Source organism: Nematolebias whitei, chromosome 11 (genome assembly GCF_014905685.2).
Source record: "Nematolebias whitei isolate Nwh7 chromosome 11, NemWhi1, whole genome shotgun sequence".
Classification (NCBI taxonomy): Eukaryota; Metazoa; Chordata; class Actinopteri; order Cyprinodontiformes; family Rivulidae; genus Nematolebias; species Nematolebias whitei.
The window spans coordinates 40,317,673-40,338,653 of NC_056508.1; the positions used below are offsets into that span (position 1 = coordinate 40,317,673).

Here is a 20,981-nt window from a genome sequence, read left to right on the forward strand (position 1 = left end):
CTCACTGTACATCTTCCATTAAAGCTGCAAAACGTAATTACTATTATCTCAACCACCAAAGATCTGAATGACCCTAAAAGATTCTGCAAAACCATCAAATCCCTTTCTAGCAGCTCTCATCTGATCTACCACCACAAGTATTTGTTGACTCTGTTCCTGTGTCAAATAAGCATGAGATGCTAAATTGTTTCAATAGACATTTTGTTGCCTTCAGTTCCTTGTCTGACACAGTTACTAGTGGAAAATCACCTACCTCTCCTACAAGTCAAACCTCAGTAAACCACACATTCTCATTTTCACTGTTCTCTGTCAGTGACCTGGATTCTAGAAAATCTGCAGGCCCTGATGACCCCCCTCCTTATGTCTTAAGTCTAGCTGCACACATTATAGTAGAACCGGTATCATACATTTTTAATCTGTCCATACAACAAAATACTGTTCCAAATGCTTGCAAAACAGCTTTTGTTCTACCGTTATTGAAGGGAGGAGACCCCACTATACTGAACAATTATCGACCAATTTCCAAACTCTGTATTTTAGCTAAGGTTTTAGAAAAACTGGTAAATACTCAAGTCAAGAAGTATTTAGATTATTTTAACATTTTATCTTCCCACCAATCTGGCTTCAGGAAACAACATGGCACAATGACTGCTTCGCTGAAGGTTTTTAATGATGTTGCAGCACAGGATTCTAAGGATTACTGTGCCACACTTTATCTAGACCTGTCCAAAGCTTTCAATACTGTAGATCACAACATCTTATGCCATAAGCTCTCAGATATTGGTTTCTCAGATCACACTATATTGAAGGCAACACAATGGTACCTCTTCTAGTTATTTAACTGTGAATAACGGTGTGCCACAAGGCTCAGTTTTAGGACACACTCTCTTTACAATTTATGTAAGTATGTCCAAACATTCCTGATGCCTTCTTACATCTCTGTGCCGACAGTACAATTGTTTATTGTCGAGCTAACGCAGTTGCCAAGGTTTTCCAGCTTTTACAGTCTGCATTTAACATCATTCAGCCAGATTAATATTCCATCTCAAACTGGTGCTAAGTGCTGATAAAATCAAGGGGATGTTTTCAAATAGAAAGTTGGTACCAGCAGTTCTTCCTCCTATCTTATACACACATAATGTTCCTATTGAGTTTGTGGATTCTTTACAAATACCTGGAAGTTTTAGTTGATGCACATCTCTCTTTTAAGCCACATGTTGAAAACTTGATAAAGAAACTGAAATTAAAACTGTGTTTCTTTTTCAGAAATAGATCTTGTTTAACTCTGAATGCCAGGAAATGCCTTGTAGCTACTACTTGCCTACTGGCCATTGATTATGGTGACATTACTGATATTTACATGCCCCTGCCAGCTCCTTGCAGATGTTGGATGCTGTCTATCACAGTGCGCTAAGATTCATAACTGGTTGTAACTATTGTACCCATCACTGCACTCACTGTACTCACTGGTCATCATTATCTACATGTAGGCTCTCACACTGGTTCATCTTCATCTATAAATCACTCCTTGGTTTGCTGCTTTTTTGTATATCTCCTCCTGCATGTCACATCATCAGTGCAGTTACAGCGTGCCCTCAGTGCAGACTGAACTTGGTAAAAAGGCCTTTTCTTACTCTGTTCCTGTAACCTGGAACACCTTGCAACAGGAACTGAAGCTGTCCACTTGATTTCTTTGTAAGGGATTTTAAACAGTTGAGAAAACCAATAAAAAATCCAAAGGAAATATGTTCATTTTTAGTATTTTACTGTGTTTTAAAAGGCTCTTTGATCTTATTGTTTTATAACACTACATTTATTTTAATTGCATTTTATTGTTGTTTATTGTTGTCCATGTGTTGTCTGTCTAAAACAGGTCCCTCTTGTAAATGAGTCCTCGTGACTCAATGGCTTGTATAAATAAACGTTTTTTTTTAATAATAATAATAAAAAAAAAAATAGCCAAACTTCACCACATCCTGTGAGTCAGTAGCTCCTAGAACCAAATGTTGCAGCTGTAACTTGAAGTAATCTCTTTAAATACCTTATTGCTCTTGTATATTGTTGTAGAGAAGCTTTGACTCACTTTACTATGTTGCTATAATTTCTAAGGGTTGAAGGCTTTAAAAGCTGTTTGTGTTGTAGTGCTGTGTTTAGTTTCATTAAATGTGGTGCTGTGCATCATGGCAGAACATCTCTACTTTGGTCTCATCTTTCCACAGAAAATTGTTCTAACGTTCAGTTTGTTCAAATATAATTTAGCAAACCAAAGCCATACATGTTTTTTTTTTTTACAGAAAAAAGACGTTATCCTTGCAGCTCTTGCAAAGCCGCATTTCTTCAGTTTTTTCTGATTGTACTGTTATAACCTTTTGAATATTTTATACTTGTGAATCATCTTTCTCATTGTTGAGTGATGGACTCTAGAATGGCCTTAAAACTCTTTTTTTATTATTAAGATGGGCAGAAATAGTTGTTTTCTTAAGCTCACTGATGCTTTATTAATTTTTTCAATGTATGAACACGCATCTGAGTGTTCCAGACCAGCAAAGTACCAAAACTCTCTTTTTGTTATGGTATGGTATGGTATGGTATATAGTTTATTCATTTTAAAAAAGTACAAAACAATTCCAAAACAATATAAAAAAGGATACAAAAGATTTAAAATGAAAGGCAGCAGAAAGAAGAAAAAATCTTATTATATCTGCCCCTTTTTTCAAACAATTATTTCAGACATAATAATCTTCAAGTAACAGAACAAAATGAATAACTCTTTCTAATTTTTCTAATTCTAATACAAAACACACACTAAGCTACTTCATATATATATATTTTTTAACAATTCAGCTTTGATCTTTTTCTTAAATGTACACATTGACTTGGCATTTTTCACATCACTCTCTAGACCATTCCACAATCCAACTTCTTGGATTGAGGTAGACCTTCCCTTCAGACTAGTTCTGAATTTTGGTTTGACAAATATTTCTATCCCCTTAAGATTGTAACAACTTTGTCTTTTAATAAAATTTCTTTGGATATTTAATGGTAATGTGTTATTTGTTCAACTGTTTGTGAGTAAAAATGAGCCAATTTAACTTTTTATTGCATTTTTTTTGTGGTATTTAGACAAACAAAGTTTGTAACCAGAAGAATGTGTATAGTTTTAGGAAGCTTGCATTTTACAGCACTGATGCTCTTGTTGGCCAAAACCAGAGATATTCCTGCCAATGCCTGCTTTAATGAAGGCAGCAGCGGAGTTTAAGGCTTTCATTTAAACATCCTGTTAACTGTAGAAACCAAACACAGAGGCCCTGAACCTGTTTTATGTGGTCATCTTTGTCTCCTGCAGGAACTGTCTGTTCAGAGCTCTCGGCGACCAGTTAGAGGGTCACTCTGGCGATCACCTGCGGCTTCGACAGGAGACCGTCGATTACATGAAGTCTCATCGACAAGACTTTGAGCCTTTTGTTGAGGATGACGTCCCATTTGCACAGCACAGTAAGAAAGGAACAGCAGGCAAAAAGTGCTAAATTCACACATGTAATCCTTGAAAATTACTTAGGATTTACTATTTTAATGACCCCACCATTGTATGGTGGTCTATGAAAAACACCAGGGATTGCTGCCCTCTAGTGGTTAGAATTACCTGCAACAACAAGACGCATTTTTGATTGATTAGTGTTTAATTGAATTACACATATATTAATTTTATCACAATTATAGTATTATATAAAAATAAATGTTTTCCATAATATACAATATAATCAAAAACTATCTTCCCTAGTGTCGAACCTCTCCCAGCCTGGTACATTTGCTGGCAATGATGCTATTGTAGCTTTTGCTCGCAGTCAGCAGGTGAAAGTGGTCATCCATCAGCTCAACACACCACTGTGGGAGGTAGGAGTGAAGCCACAGACAAAGGCTGTCAAACACCTTCGCATGAGCTAGTGTACTATTAACTCTGTGGCCGCCAACACCTGCAGCGCACCACAGTTTATACATTGTGCTGTCTCCATAGATAAATGGTGCAGAGAAGCCCATGTGCAGAGAGTTGCACATTGCCTACCGTTATGGAGATCATTACGATAGTGTGAGGCGGATTGGAGACAACTCCGAGAGTCCTGCTCAGCTTCGCATAGAGGTACGCAAAAGAGCTTCTTAAACTTTTCCACTTCTGACTCAATACAAACAGCTAAAATCATTTAAACAAAGGCATAATGACAACACAACTAGACTCTAACAAGGTTAAGTCAGGTCAGATTCTTCTTTGATGAACAAAGAAGAATCTGACCTGACTTAACCTCGTTAGATTTTTCTACCTGGTTTATTGAGCATGCATCAGGACACAAATAGACTCTATTTAAGTTTTACCCATGAAACACCTCTCTTTTAATCTGTTTTTTAATTATAAATAATAAAATATGCCACAGGTAATTTAGCTTTCACTTGATTTATAGAAGTCATTTCAGGCTCACAGTGTTTCGTAACATAACCAACAGGGATTTTTAACTCTGGCTTTGGAAACTACTGGTGGAGAAAACACAAGTAGTATTTATTAGACCAATATGTAGGAGAGATTAGCCATTAGACCTAGAAGTCTTAAATAATATTTATCTCTCAGCAACATGTACTGCTTGGCCCAAAAAAAGTTGCCACCTGGATTTAACTAAGCAAATAGGTACGAGCCTCCTATTGGATAATTACTGCCTGGGCGATTTATCTTTCAGCTGGCAACAAGTTATTTAACCCCAACTGGTGCAATGAGTTGCTTCTCATTTCTTAAACAACCATGTCAAACGACACATGGCGTGGTCGTGGAAAAGATGCCAGTCTGTTTGAGAAGGGTCAAATCATTGGCATCAAGCAGAGAAAACATCCAAGGAGATTGCAGAAACGACTAAAACTGGGTTAAGAACTGTCCAATGCATTATTAAAAACTGGAAGGATAGTGGGGACCCGTCGTCTTCGAGGAAGAAATGTGGCCGGAAAAAAATCCTGAATGATGGTGATCAGCGATCACTTAAACGTTTGGTGAAATCAAATGGAAGAAAAACAACAGTAGCACTCAGGGCTGTGTTTAATAGTGAAAGAAAGAGCATTTCCACACGCACAAAGTGAAGAGAACTCAGGGGATTGGGACTGAACAGCTGTGTAGCCTTAAGAAAACCACTAATCAGTGAAACTAACCGGAAAAAAAGGCTTCAGTTTGCTAGGGAGCATAAAGATTGGACTCTGGAGCAATGGAAGAAGGTCATGTGGTCTGATGAGTCCAGACTGACCCAGTTCCAGAGTGATGGGCGCATCAGGGTAAGAAGAGCGGCAGGTGAAGTGATGCACCCATCATGCCTAGTGCCTAGTTATCAATGCAAGATCTTGGTGAAAAATTAATGCAACACTGGATGGAAATAGATCTTGTGACATTACAGAAGCTTATCGAAACAACGCCACAGTGAATGCATGATGTAATCAAAGCTAAAGATGATCCAATAAAATATTAGTGTGACCTTTTCTTTTTGGGTGGCAACTTTTTTTTTGACAAAGCAATGTATAACTTTTATTGGTGTTATGATTTTTTTTTTTTCCAACTGTACCTGCACAGAGAGAGTATTAACTGAGATGTCTGTGCTGTTTCAGAGCCTGCAGAATTCACACAGCCATCAGCGTGAGTTTGGAGATGGTCAGAGGGACAGACAGAAAAAGTCTCAAACAGCATACGAAGAGGAAAACGTAATCCTGAGCTCCATCAAGAATCGAGGAATTCAGGGTCAGGAGATAAGATTACTTGATCAGTTGTAACATATCTTAAGGCTCGTCTTGCCAGATCAATGTTCCTAATCAAACTCATAAACATGCCTGTTGATAAGTAGATGGTCCGTTACATACGACCACGCTGACCACGCTGACTGATTCAGGCGACGTGTTCGCTGTGTGTTTTTTGTGTCTCAGGTGATGAGGAGAACTTGCTCCAGCTGAGTGCAGCAACAATCAATGCGGAGTGGCTCGCTGAGTCTTTGCTTGGTCAGTCCTGCCAGGGCACCTGCACGTCGGGATCCTGCTCAGTCTGCAGTGAGCAGAAGCAGACAGCAGAGGGCAGAAATGCACAAAAACCCAAGGTGAAATATACACACGACACTGTTGGGGGGGGAAAATGCACTGCAATGTGTTTGTGTAGATTCTCTGTCATCTCAATGTCAAACAGAAAGAGTGAGTTTAAATAAAGACAAGTTAACTTTTTTTTTTTGTTTTTGAAGACGCTTTGCTTCCAGTTTGAGAGACTTTCTACTGCACTGGAACGAGCTGGGTCACAAAGCTTTAAACTGCGTGAGATGGGTTTGAGAGTGGTGGTGGAAAAAAATCCATACATCAAATGGTACTCAAACAAACAACAACTTTAAACAAGGAAGGAGTCCTCAGGTGTCAGCTTTCCAGAACCTACAAAACCACTTTGGATCTGACCCCTGGCCAGTTTCACACCAATTCCCATTTTCATGCATGTCACCAAAACTTTTCTCTTGAGGACCATAAACATATGTGGTGAAATACTTAATACTAGAGTACTATAATTCTATATTTAATACTAGAGTACTATAATTGTATATTTAATACTAGAGTCTGCACTCTGGAGCTTTAAGTCGCGCTCACTCCCCCAAACACAATCTTGTTGGTGTCACATGATCTTAAGCATTAAAGAACTGATTGGAGTTAAATTTATTAGAAAATAATAATAGTTCAATATACAGCAGCAAAATGAGAAGTTAATCAACAAGAGTCGACACCTGATGATCTGAGATGTCCCACTCATTTACGTCAAAGGTGCAGGACTTAATACTTGACCTGGGACCATTCTGGGGGGGACGCCTTTCCCACTCTGGCTTCAACTTCTATGTCGATTTCCTAACAACCCTCCGGGGGGAGGAGAGCAGGATTAATCCGCATGCAATTTCAGATCGCATAAACGGAGCATTTCACAGCTTTGTAAATGCACATTCCAGTTTGGACTGAGAAAAAAGCCTCTCGGATGAAAAGCAAAACGTTTTCAACAAAAAGAAAATAAGTCCAGTTGCCTTTTTTTAACTCTTAAGAATTGGCATTTATACAAAATAAAACTCATCTCGGGGGGGAATACATAGGAGTAGATTTAAAAAGTTTTTGTTTCTGTCCTACCCAGCTGTCAAACAAGCAGAAGAAAGAGCAGCAGCGGCACGAAAAGAAGAAGCGTCAAGAGGAGCGGCATCGGCAGAAGTTTCAGAGTAAAGGAGGCCAGGACCAGAACCAGAACCTGCAAGAGGCTGTGACTTTAGTACCAGCTCTCAATACTCTCAGTATATAGACTGGGGCGTGGCCAAAAATCCCCCCCCTCCACGTCCCTCTCCTGCTACTTCAGCTACCGATGGCTGCCCAGTTTTGCACATAGTGGAATTAAATGACTATATCACAACGGAAACCTTTTCCTAAAGAAAACCCTACTTCTTTGCTAAAAGTATAAAGGTGCCTGCAAACGTGTGCGAGATGTGTGAAAGTTGGTGTGACGGAGCGTGTCTGTTTCTGTTGGGGTATTGATCAAGTTCATTCCTGAGTTTTTGTCTGCAAGACCTCAGACCTGGTCTACCTTCTTCGCTGCCTTTCCCTGCAGCTAATCGTCTTCATCCAGGCCTTTAGATCGGCCACAGATTGGGTTGATGTTCATTCAGGTCCTGTCGGTGATTAAATGAGGAAAATGATTGTAATGTTTAAGGAATGTGGGAATAATTCAAAATAAACATTCTCTTGTTTTTGTAGTGTAATATGTTCAATTGTAGTTTATGTACTTTTACTGTAAGAGTCTAATATAATTTCCAGACTTTTTCTGCTTTTCAGTATTTCTATCAAATCAATCACACATCCATCCAAGTCTGAAATAATGAGCATTTCCTGGCAATAATTCAGTCGCTTCACAAAATACATTTTTACGCATAACTTACCACTGGTATCTAACGAGTTGACGCATTTGTAGATGCAATTAAATAAATAGAAAATATGCTACTTTTTATTACAGGCTGCTAATAAAGTAACAAATAATACAATTTTAAAGGTTATTTTTTTAAAGTGCAAGCTGTTTTTAAGTTACTTGGTTTAAACTTTTGTTCCACAAATACTTTTTTCTTTCTGAAAATAATGGGGTACCAGGATTGGATTAAAATGTGTAAAAGCCAGTTTCTGTAGAAATGTGTTTATATACTAAATATACTGTAAGCATTTTGTTCTTTGTCAATGTTTTTCTTTGTTTTGAGTACAGGAAAAAAATTATTTTTTTACATATACTGCACAAAATAGTGTTAAAGAATGTGGGGGGTGTAAAAATAGATCAACTAAGCCAAAAGGTGTGTAATAATGGTTTTTGCCTGTGTGTGTGTGTGTGTGTGTCAGCAACATATCATAAGCCACTGAACAAATCTGAATGAAACTTTCAGTTAATAAGTTTCATTGTGTACTTTTGGAGGTAACCTGGTTCCAGATGGCTGCCATAGCCAACTGACTTTAAAAAAAATCACATAAATGATTATGACGGTTAATTTTACAGATATTGATTTAAAATTTGGTGGCGTGGCAGCTGAGAGTGATCCCCAACACACATTCTGAGAACTAAAAGATGCAAATGAAATTTAAAATTTTACTATTAACTTTTTGAGTCAACTCTGTGTTAGCTGAATTTAATTATTGGATGTACGTGACAACTGATAAAATGAACAGCGAGAGGCAACTGCATTAATTATGAGTAATGAATTAAATGATGCCAAAAGTGACAAATCAAAACTAAATGTAACAAAGACAATGAGGTGATTGTTTTTGAATTACCTTTAAAAATCTTGGAGAATGTTGAAAAAGACAAAGTTACAAATCAAAGTCGGTCTCTTTAAAAAGAACTGGGGGGGGGGGGGACTCAGGACTTTGTGCACAGTACTGACTGAACAGATACATTACGTAATATATGTTGACCTACTCGGGGCAGCACGGTGGCACAACTGGTAGAGCTGCTGCCTCTCAGCGAGCAGGTCCCTGGTTCAAACCCGGGTCCAGGGGCCTTTCTGGGTGGAGTTTGCATGTTCTCTCAGTGCATGCGTGGGTTTTCTCCAGGTGCTCCGGTTTCCTCCCACAGACCAAAAACATGCATGTTAGGCTGATTGGTAACCCTAAAATTGTCCCTAAGTGTGAGTGAGAGAGTGAATGGTTGTTTGTCTCGTTTGTCTGTCGCCCTGTGATGGACTCGAGACCTGTCCAGGGTGTCCCCCGCCCCTCGCACAGTGATTGCTGGACATGGGCACCAGTGACCCCCGTGACCCAAAATGGAATAAGCGGGTAAAGATAATGGATGGATGGATGTTGACCTACTCAGAAGGTCATATATTGCAACCCTCGGTCCTACTTTCTTGACTTTCCTCTTCTCCCTCTGTCTACTGACACGTTTCCATCCTCATAGTTTTGACTACAAGTTTAAATAAAGCTGAGAATTATATAAAAAAAACTTCAAATGACAATAAAAAAATTATAAAAGTTCCTTTTATTACAAATATCCTTTAAAAAAATAACAGGAAATGAAGATATTGTAGGATCAGAAACATTTTTGTATTCAAATTTGACAAATTATGTACTCTTCTAAACACCACTTTACTGAAAGGCAACTATGAAAACCTGCAGGCTGAAACATTAAACAGCAAAACTCATGAGGTTTCTATGAAATGTTCACTACTGTTGCCAGTGTATTGGTAACATAGAAGCCAGAATACTGACTCAGTTTTATCAATAGCCACCTGTAGACTGGTATAATAAGTTAAACTTACCAAACATAACCCATCATTGAGACTGCAGGGAAAGAAAAAACTTGTATTATGGGTGAGTTATGTCATTACTGTGGGTGTAGTTTTAAAAACGTGGTTTAATTAACGTTTTGTGGACCGCTCATTATGAACGTCATGGTAACTAGATAAGCCAGTGCTATATTTTCTGTAAAATAAAAGTTGTCCTGCTCAGACTGGTTTTTAGTCCAAACAAATGGTAATCCGTCTCACTTAGGGATTGTTTGACTTCAGCGCTGAGGGTGAAAACCTCCTGATGTGTTAGAAGTCCTGCCGAATGTTCTCCTTGTTTTCGTCGCCCTGCTGTTGTCGGAGCTGAGTGACTTCGTTTTCCAGTTGGACGATGGCCCGTTCGATCTCGTAGTTTTTACTCACAAGTGACACCCAGCTGACAAGGAACAAATACAGATGTTGAGACGACTAGAAACCAAATGAGCATTTAGTAAAATGAACATACATAACTTCAAATGACATACTTGGACTCCAGCTCTCGCAGTTTGGCTCCTGCTGCCAACTGATCGTTCTTACGTTGCCAGTTCAAGTCCTGGATTTGCTTTCTGTGTACCAAAACAATGATTAGACTCACAGGTGTGACAACTTTTTATTTTATTTTATAAAGCCCTTTAACATGAAACATGGCCATCATTTTACCTGAATTTGTGAAGTTCCTTCTGAGCCATCTCAATCATAAAAGCCAAATTACTGTGCAAGCAGAATAAAACGGAGTCAGTCTTCAGCTCATACATGGAGTTAATATTAGGGATGCCCCGATCAAGATTTCTTTTTAATGCCAATAACAATTTAAGCAATTTTTAAGTAAGGATCAGGAAATGTCAAGTTCAAGTTTATTGTCGTTCGCATCACGTGGTAACTGAGGTGGAACGAAATTGTGTACTCAAAAGTCCCAGTTACACCCAAAAATAGCAAAAATATAAAGTATAAAAAGAAACAGTATATAAGGATCTAAGATATACACCAAGATATATGCTAAACACTAATAATGTAAAACAATATGGTATATTAAACATAATGAAGTGCATGAAGCTATTCAAAGAGGTTAGCCAAAAAGAAATGGCTATGTGGAACTTGCATTACCAGTATTTTGCACGTTGAAATGCGGATGTAGACGTGTTTCCTAACAACCACAGACAAAGTTGGGAATAGTTCCTCTTTCAGGCAGACTGAATGATCCTCACAGTGTTCCTCCTGAGTGATACGAGTCCATCTACATGTCAGTGTAATGCTTACGATTAAGCGTCAGATGGTGCTGCTTTAAAAGCACAATGCCATACTGCGCTGCTAGCAGTGATGACGCTAACACTGCTAACAGATGAAGATGGCATGTGGAAAAAAAAAAAAAAGATTGCATGTGCACAATCATTAGAAAATGTTCCACTGGAGGAAAGTGATCTTTTTTTTTTTTTTTTTCAGAAAAATGGTTTGGCTCTGTGGCCACAAAATTTTTTCCCTGCCTCTTCTGTTCAGCTACTGTTTGTTCAGCCCAACAAGTTAGTAATCAAGTCGTGTATGACTGGATTATTTGACGATAACTGACCTGATTAATAAATTAGTGCTGTTTTCTTTGACTCTGCATCAGTGCATGTGACTGTTATAATACCTGTGGTCTCCACATTAAATGTCTGGTGCTGGCTGGGTGGTTTGTTAGCAAATCATTTACTGTCCAACTGCAGAAAAAAATTGCAATTGGAGCTCGGGTACCTTTAATTTCCAGGCCTGTACACCACAGCAGGTATCATATTACAATACTACAATGCCTGGCTGACACATTATAAAACCTGAGACAATATTGGTTCGGGAGCTGCGAGTGCCCACCACTCCCAATACTGATCCATAAAAAACATCTCGATCAGTACGCCAATTCGATCGGGACAGCCCTAGTTAATAATTTAAGAAAAGGCTGCTGTCACTTACTCGTTATAGACTTTCCATGCATTGGTTCCATACTGCGACATGAGCTCCAGGTTCTCAATTCGGACCGCCTGGTGCTCCAGCTGAGCCATCGAGTTGTTCACACACTCCTGCCACGCTGTAATGTCGTTCTTCTGTCCTGATGAAGGCGCTGGCAACTCATACCTTCACACAGGAGGAAAAATGTTTAAATAAAGTAATCGTTGTTTAGAAACTGAAAAAAAAAGTTAAAATAATTTAAAAAACCATCTAATATTCATCTTGATGTAAGCCGTTGTAACATTTATGTCAAGATGATATGGTAGATTCTACCTAATAGTCATATGGTCTTTTAAGTTTGTTTGCTAAAAAATAATAATTTGAATTTGTTTTAATTTAAAAAATAAATTCCCATTCAGTGAAATTTTCAAGCATGCGTGTTTTAAACTAATGATTTCAAGCATTTATTGTGTAATGTTTTCAATATAAATCAAGTAAATATAAAACTTGTTTGTTTCCCAAAAGCTAGAAAGATTAATTTAAGTAAAAAAGATGTCCCATATATTTTTATTTCAAGTAATCAGATGTGCCCAGCTTCTCGCACATTTACTGCTGGTCATGAGCACCAGTGACCCCAACGACCCAGAAATGAGGAAGCGGGTAAAGACGAAAACTAAAATTGCAACGGCAATATTGTATTCAAGTTTTTTTTAAATTACTGATTACATATGCATATATATTATACTGTATAGTGCTTTTATTGTGTTGACAATGCTTATTGTATCTCTAGAAGCTCAGAAGATTCTAGCTCAAACAGGGGAAAAGAACATGTTACATGACAACTCCACCAGGCTGCTGCAACAGCAGGTTTTACCTTTTCATGCTCAGAAGTTCAAGCGGCTGACGAGCTCCTAACCTGTCAAATTCATTCCTCATAATTTCTGTCTGAAGGGTGGAGAAGAGTGCTGTTAATTGTGTTCAGTCTGAAAATCATAAGGACCTCAGGTTTTTTTTTTAAAACGACTTTTTCACCTCAAAAGCAGAGAAGTCAGGTGTAGGAAGGTAGCTCAGGTAGTTCTTTGTGGGTCTGTACCTCCTGGTCTCTTCCTCAACCAACGCCGCAGCCTAAAAAGTTAAACAGGACTATTGTAACTTCTGAAAAAAAAATAACATTCTATACGTTGAATTAAAAGGTAAAGATTAAATGACAAAGATGTTTTTAAAAAAGCCCCACAGAATCAGAAATTAAATTACCAAAGCAAATTAAGGAAAGAAAAACAAAACTAAAACAGCATTCATATCCAACTTGGATTTCTGAGATTCTGCCAAGTAAAAAAAAAAAAAAGATCAATCAGGTTCTGGATATTTTTAAACAGGAAGGTCAAATTAATTTTGTCACAGTTGTCACATTTCAAGGAACAAATCTCTAACTCTCAAATGCTCAATTGTTTCTTGGCAATAATTAATATTTAATTTAAAATAAAAGGTGAGGAGCAACATCAAGACAAAAACGACCCAAAGAAAAACCTTAGTATCATGAAAACAAAGTACAACTACAACATTTATGTATGACAGTTGTCTAAAATGCAGTTTGTCGTTTTCTTTTAGTGAACATATAAAAATATATGTAATAATTAAACAATGCTTTAAAAGATACTAACAAACTTCTAACAAATGTGAATATAACATTCAAATTCATTAGCTTGGTTCAGTGACAATTGTAACCTAGAATTATTAGATTTAAATATAAAAAGAGCCTATTTCCATCGTTAAACATCACATCACAACGCTCCACTCCATGCTAATGTTAGCATGCTCGGCTAACATGTTTCGGTTGGGGACAAATGATCCGATACTCACTGCTTCTCTGACGCCTGCAGCATCGTACCCTTGGTCAAAATACGGTAAAGCATCCACAAACACTTCACCAGCTACTGAGGCCGTCCCGGCCATTTAAATCAATTAATGGTTAAATCTGTTGCGTTACAACTGACTGACAAACTCAAACCCTACGGCTACCGGGAAGCAAAATTCAAGCATTTCCGGTGATAAATTTCAAAATAAAATCATGAATACTTGAGTACGGATCTTGCAAACTTTTAATTGGCACGGTTTAATTAGTTTATTAATTTATTACTTCTGTTGAAAAATTAAGTAGTAGTTTTTATATGTTTTCAATCTATATGCATTACTGTGCAAAAGTTTTAAACCATTTGTTATACCTTCTTTCCATGAAAATTCACATTCTTGAGAAATATAATAAAGTGGTCTTGGTTAGTAGTTATGGCACTATTAAATAGGCTTTTCTTAGGAATTGGGCTTCTTTTCCTACTATTTTTTCTTTATTTCTTGTGTATGATTATAACACCTGAAGCACCCACACCTGCCTCCACCCTCATTCGCCGTACTCTGTGCCCTTGAGCAAGGCCCTTAACCCTCACCATCTGCTCCCCCGACGCCCTAGATGGTATGAGGTTCCATATCACCTTACATATCACTTTACATATCACCTTACATACATATGCCAGAGTCTTAACTGGAGTTAGTATATTATAGTTTCTCTCCATTGGCTCCCTGTCAAGTCCAGAATTGAATTCAAAATCTTACTTCTAACCTACAAAGCTCTCAACAACCTAGCTCCATCTTATATTCGAGATCTTGTTGTTTCATATTTTCCTAACAGAGCACTTCGCTCTCAGGTTTCAGGATATCTCGCGGTCCCTAGAGTTTCCAAAAGCAGAATGGGAGGAAGATCTTTCAGTTATCAGGCTCCTCTCTTGTGGAACCAACTTCCAGTTTCTGTCTGACACATTGTCCAGTTTTAAGACTGGGTTTAAAACTTTCCTTTTTGATAAATCCTATAATTAGGGTTGGCTTGTTATACTGCCTTAAGCTTAGATTCCTAGAGGACAAATTGACCTCATTTCCTTAAATGAATTATTAAAATTAAATAATATTTATTTGATACTATTTTTATCTTAACATGTGATTCTTGACCTGCCATTGTGTATCTGTTCCTACCAAACTCAGCCGGTCGAAACAGATGGTCGCTTGTCCTGAGCCTGGTTTTGCTAAAGGTTTCTTCCTCATGAGGGAGTTTTTCCTTTCTACCGTCGCCTTCATGCTTCGCTGTTCTGCGATGGAGTTAGACTCAAAGCAGCCTGCTCCTCAGATAAATAATGTCAAATTATTATTTTTATATACAAATGTTTCTGTTAACTTATTAATTTATATATTCATGTTTTGTTCATTGCCCTGAGATGACTTCTGTTGTGACTTGGCGCTATATAAATAAACTGAATTGAACTGACATGCACCTAACATATCACTTTACATATACACAGCACGATACATACACACTTTACATAGACACCTAAATATATTTTTGGCACTAAAGGGAGCAGCTAAAAGAAAAAAAAAACTGTGCATATATGCACTTAAAAAAATTAAGTGAAAACAACAAAAAAAATGTCAGACCAAAATCAATTTACAGCAGCTGAGCGCAGTACATATAAAAGTCACGTCTTTAATTGGGATGAGGGTATTCCAACAAAAACAGGATCTGATAAAGCATCATTCTGAAACTGATCATTACTGCGTAGGAACAATTTTCAGCTATAGAAATTCCTTTGGTGCAATAGAAATACTATTTTGTGTGTCAAACTGTTACTTTGATATTGCACATGATTGGAAACATAGTTTTGGAGCAATTTCAAAATGTTTATGTGGTCACAAGTGGTCACACGTGAAAAACATGGTAAAATCATGTGGTTTTTCTTTGAGATTGAGTTTATTGTTCGTTTATCTACAAACCAAGCAAATTAGGAGAGTTCAGCCTTTAATTTGGCAAAATGTTTCAGATAGATAGATAGATAGATAGATAGATAGATAGATAGATAGATACATAGGGCGCTTTCGACGTCATTACGTCAGCACACGTACGCCTGTTTCGAGAACTTACGCAGTACGTGCAGCGGTTCTAAGAGGAAGGAAGATGGCGGACAACAAAGGCGAGGAAGATATGGAACCGCCAGCTAACACGGACACAGCGCCTTCGGCGCCAGCTACCGAGCCGACGGATACAAAAACGGAAAATACGGTAGTGGTTATAGAAGCGGAAACAAAAGGAGACGCAGAAACTGAACCTCCCGATAAGGCTAACGAAGAACCCCCGCCCAGCACTGGTAGTGAAGCAGTGGACGTTAGCAACAGCGAGCCTGCTACCGCTGCTGCGGCGGGAGAATCCAACGGGAGCCCGGCGGCCGAAACAACAGGCAGCACCAATGCGGAGCCAGCCACACCAGCGACAGCTGAAACCCTTCCCGCCGTGGACGCTTCAGCTGGCGGATCTACAACTGAAACGTCTCGCCCTCCTTCTGCTCCAGCGGCCGCCACACCGGTATCCACTCCCATTAATCTACTGGATACGTGCGCAGTGTGTAAACAAAGTCTGCAGAGTCGAGACTGTGAACCGAAACTTCTGCCTTGTCTGCACTCCTTTTGCCTGAAATGTATCCCGCAACCAGACAGGCAGATCAGCGTGCAGGTGCCTGGACCACACGGGCAAACTGACACGCACATAGGTGAGTGTGAATGTGTCAGGCCTATGCAGTATCACCTGTCAGACTAGTCCTGATGTAAGCTCGGTTTAGATTGGACTTTCTACTGGATCCGATGGCTTCATCTGTTGTGTGGGGTAAACCAGCAATTGACTGTATACCTCAAAGCACATGTGATGATGACTATCGATTACCATAGAGATTAATTTCAAGCTACAGTATTGGATTTCACACAGGTGGCTCATTAGAGATTATCCAGTTTCCTACAAAAAAAAAGGGTTTGTCACTATCACCATAGTGACAGAATAAATTATAAGGAATGTTGCTGCACTTACTGTGACAGTATGGTTATAACAGATCAGCTAAATAATGTTAAATTATTATTTTTACATATGAACATTTCTGTTAACATTATTTTTATATATAAATGTTTCTGTTCAGTGCCCTGAGATGACTTCTCTTTTGTGGCGCTATACAAATAAACTGAATTGAATTGAATAACAAATGCCACGGTGAACAAAAAGGCTCTGCATCATTCAGTACAGCAGACAGTAAAATACAGTATTCCGATTTAGTCGTGATAAAACCAAGAGCCCCTTTTTTATGGTAATTAAACGCCAGAGAACTGAAACTAATTCTTAAATTCACAGATATTAAAGATTCGTCCAGCACTTGCTAGAGTTTAAACTTGGTTTATATAAATTACTTTTTCCTGTATGTTTAATCATTTTTTAAAATCGTGGAATAATCTTGCACTAAGAATATCTTCTGTACTATAGCGCAGTATTTTAATCTGATGGGGTTTTTTTTGCAACGCTAAAAAAATTATAACACGGTTTATACAAAAATGTGTCTTACTGCCTTGAAAATGTGCCACCTGTCCTATTCGTAAAATATGCTGGTACATTTTTGGAAAACATGAATAGGCTGATTGGTAACTCTAAATTGTCCCTAGGTGAGTGAGAGAGTGAATGGTTGTTTGTCTCGTTTGTCTCTGTGTCCCTGTGATGGACTGGAGACCTGTTCAGGGTGTACCCCGCCCCTCGCACAGTGATTGCTGGACATGGGCGACCCCCGTGACCCAAAATGAAAGAAGCGGGTAAAAGATAATGGATGATTTACCAGTTAATTTTACAAAAAAGTCTTGAGTCAACAGCAGAATAAATGGTGCTTTCGATTTAAACCAAGAGTGAATTTAACCTAAATCTAAACCAAAGCCTTCATCTTTTATTTTGGTGTAAAAACATAATTGAGTTTGAAACCAGCATCTATTACTAAGTTTATTTTGTGCTATTAAAAAAAAGAAACTGCACCCACCCACATAAGTTGTCTCTTAAAAGTCAGTTGACCAAATGAAAGCTCAGCTTTATCCTTCAGATTTCAGTTTCTTTATGACAGCTCACACTATTTGTTTTTATCTTTATATTTTAGTATATGAGATTAGTAAATGAATACTTGAATTGTTAGCTACAGCTTTGGATGCTGGGTTCTTGCAGCACTTGTTTGTGGTCAGTAAACTAATAAACAAAACTTTTGTCTTTCTACGATACTTATACCACAGAATGATTAATTAACCATATCCTCCTGAACAATCAAGTCCATATTGTTTTTTTATTAACCAGTTTTGAACAAATCATTAATGTGACTTGGCTAAATAGATTACAAATTACTTAATCGCTTACTGGCTCAGAATTTTTATTAGTAGATTATTAATTATTGTTTATGACAACTTGACATTAACCAAGATAAAAAAAGCATCTTTGTTATGACAATTTGACATTTTAAACAATGTCAACTTTAAGGTGTCCTAATTTACAGAATGACACTTGATGACAACAGTCAAACATTCATAAAGACTCGTTCATGACAGTGTCATGTCAGTCTTATGCACACGCCTTCAAATAAAGTGTTCCCATTATTAATTAATAGAATATTAATTAATAATACTAATAATTAACCCATTAACAATGTTTTCTTATTATTGACTCAGAAATTTGTTTTCATTTTATTTGCGTCACCTATTGGAACGACTGCCGTATGGACAAAATGCCAAATATTCTCATCTTTATCTGTTAAATATCCTGTTTTATTTATTGACTTATGAGGTTTTAGAAAATATACCACATTTATGAACATTGAAACAAAAAATATATACTTTGGCAATGTAATTGATTCATTTCTAATCAGAAATAGATATTTGTAATTTCAGCTGGGATAAACGTGTTTTATTTATCTTGTTTGTATCCTCTGAATATTGAGTTGTATGATTAAAAAAAAATCACTTAATGCACAAGTTTGCATACTGTCACAATAAAATGATGGCAGCAGTAATAAACAGCTGAGATGTAATATTTTTCACCTCTACATAAGATGGATCTTATCTTGGTCCAAACAGTGTGACATTTATCTTATACTTCACAAAAAACTTATTTATGCATTTTGTTTTTATTTATTTATATTTGTAATTGTGAATGTGTGTATTGCCTACGGTCATGAACAGTGTACGAGATGCTTCCTTTCAAAGTGACAGCTGTGTTAAATGTTTGTGTTTTTTTTGGTTGTTGTTGGGGGAGGGGGGTTCCTGAGCACAATCCCCGTCCAGCTGTTTCCACAACCAATCACACAGAGGAGACCCAGGCAGCTGGAACTAACACAAACCGGCCTTGTGCTGCTCAAGTCAGTGCACACCGGTTCAAACTGGCTTGAACTGGTTTTTACCCCCAGATGTCTGGGTTTTTTATTACCGTCTGGGGGCTTGTGAATTTATGAGGCAGAGCAAAGCTTCATATCTTTTTAACTTAATTGTTGTGACCATTATTGGATTTAATTGGTAAAGTTAATCCGCTGAACTAGTTATTTGTTGGCGTCAATGACTAAATCAATAACTAATTCAGTTTAGAGAGTTAAAGTGATCAGGTGAAGCAGCCATTATTGCGTGGCTCTGATCTAATATTTTAATAAAAATGCAGAGTATGATGCGATTGAATTTTCTGGAGACTGAACGTAAGTCAATTAACCCTTATGAATAGCCATGGATTTCCCACTGTGCAAAGCTCTTTTTTTTTAATAAAAGGAACTTACTGAAGGAACAGGAAATTATGAAAATGAAGAAAAAGTCAACTTTATTTATAGAGCACATTTAAAACAGGAGCTGTTTGTAAGTGCTTAAAGCCTATTTTATATGAAGTAAGACTATTTTTTATGAGTGAGGCAGTTTTTTTTTCAGGTACTAGTCTACATACATATCTTGTCCTTGATGATGACTAATTACTGTTTTGACTTTTTTTTTTTTTTTTTTTTTTATTATTCAAAGATCAATGTAATTTCACTTCACAGGTTGAATTTGAAGACCAGACCTTTGACCTGACCTTTTCCTCTCTCTTCTGTCTCCAGTAAATGTTATGAGGTGTTCAGTTTGCTGCCAGGACTACAAACAAAGCGACATAATTGACAACTATTTTGTCAAAGATACCACAGAGGCCTCCAGCACATTGGATGAAACAGCTGCACAGGTATTTTGGAAAAAATCTACATGTGTAAATTGGATTTTCTGCATGAATGCTTTTTTATTTGCTATTTGAATAAAAAAAACCCAGCATGATCTTACATTTCTGAAATTAATTTTCTAATGGTGTTAAAACAATGTTGAGTGCTGTCTGAACATGCTTATGCTTTGTTCATTGATTAAAAACAAAAACATCTGATTATCCTGTATTGTTTCTTTTTCATAAAAGCTCAGAGGGTAATGTGACTGACGGAGAAGTACGTCACTATAGGAATAGTCGTGGTGAAAAATTGATGCTTGTTCCTGGGAACCTTTTTCATAAGACTCAAAGAAGGTACCATAGGGACAATTTCACAGTTATTTACTTTGGGAACGTGGAGTATTCTTGCATTTATAATGCGTAATAACAAGACTGAAATTAGAACGCACTGATGCAAATGCCTGCTGGATCTTGCAAGCGGTTTGGAATGGTTTCACTTTAGCTCTCGCTACAGTCGTCTTTATCGAAAAGGCATCAAGGTAAAATATTTTCAGAAAAATTGCCTTTTTGTAACAAGTTATCAGTTGCAACATTTCTTAAGATTCTGTTTAAAATTGGTTCTTTACATTGTTTGAATATGCATGCGCAACACAAATTCATTGTTTAAACTGATTTTTACACTTCAACAGGTTACTGTTTATCTTTGATCTTACAAATCAAACCAGAAAAGGAAAAATTACCCTCAGAATTTTGCACATTTGCATCTAATATTCTTATTTTTCTTTCTTTTTTTTTTGCAGTTCTATTTATTGTTAATGTAGTTTGTGATGTTCAAATATTTATTTTACTCAAAACAGTGATATTAGCTGAAAACAGATAAATCTCAGCTACATAATATTTCATTTTGTTAGCAAAAGTTAAGGTTCAAAAATATTTTTTCTTGTTTGTCCACATCACAATTAAATAGCCTAATATGAGAAATTTATTTGGGGTAAAATCAATCTTATTTTTGCCCTAAATGCATGTTTTTTTTTTTATGTGCCACCAATGAAACACTTGAAATGACCTGACATGACATTGATGTTCTTGATGTAAATACAAACTACCGTAATTTCAGAGAAGGCTCATATTTTTATTTAATTTTATGACTGCCTTTAAATGGTATAAACACACACTATGTATGTGTGTGTGTATGTATG

The 20,981-nt window shown here is 37.3% G+C and overlaps 3 protein-coding genes across 3 annotated transcripts in view; 2 read left to right on the forward strand and 1 right to left on the reverse strand.

Annotated features, from left to right (window-relative positions):
- otud3 (OTU deubiquitinase 3) overlaps positions 1–7,519 on the forward strand; it is an 8,128-nt gene extending 609 nt beyond the window's left edge. The window contains exons 2-7 of the mRNA XM_037684357.1: positions 3,347–3,495; positions 3,782–3,894; positions 4,016–4,138; positions 5,632–5,761; positions 5,944–6,110; positions 7,166–7,519. Coding sequence (XP_037540285.1) covers positions 3,347–3,495; positions 3,782–3,894; positions 4,016–4,138; positions 5,632–5,761; positions 5,944–6,110; positions 7,166–7,327 — 844 coding nt within the window. The 3' untranslated portion in view covers positions 7,328–7,519. The remainder of the gene's footprint in view (positions 1–3,346; positions 3,496–3,781; positions 3,895–4,015; positions 4,139–5,631; positions 5,762–5,943; positions 6,111–7,165) is intronic.
- A 2,119-nt stretch (positions 7,520–9,638) lies between these two features.
- Positions 9,639–13,770, reverse strand: bcas2 (BCAS2 pre-mRNA processing factor). The gene is made up of 7 exons (XM_037684358.1): positions 13,599–13,770; positions 12,771–12,863; positions 12,613–12,683; positions 11,763–11,924; positions 10,482–10,532; positions 10,307–10,387; positions 9,639–10,218 (listed from the first exon to the last, which is right to left on the reverse strand). The coding sequence occupies exons 1-7, from the start codon at positions 13,689–13,691 to the stop codon at positions 10,092–10,094; spliced, it is 678 nt and encodes a 225-aa protein (XP_037540286.1). The 5' UTR covers positions 13,692–13,770; the 3' UTR covers positions 9,639–10,091.
- Positions 13,771–15,705: 1,935 nt separating this feature from the next.
- The window catches only part of trim33 (tripartite motif containing 33), a 32,365-nt gene continuing 27,089 nt past the window's right edge, over positions 15,706–20,981 (forward strand). Inside the window, exons 1-2 of the mRNA XM_037684994.1 lie at positions 15,706–16,321; positions 19,691–19,809. Of these exons, the coding sequence (XP_037540922.1) occupies positions 15,733–16,321; positions 19,691–19,809 (708 nt within the window). The 5' untranslated portion in view covers positions 15,706–15,732. The remainder of the gene's footprint in view (positions 16,322–19,690; positions 19,810–20,981) is intronic.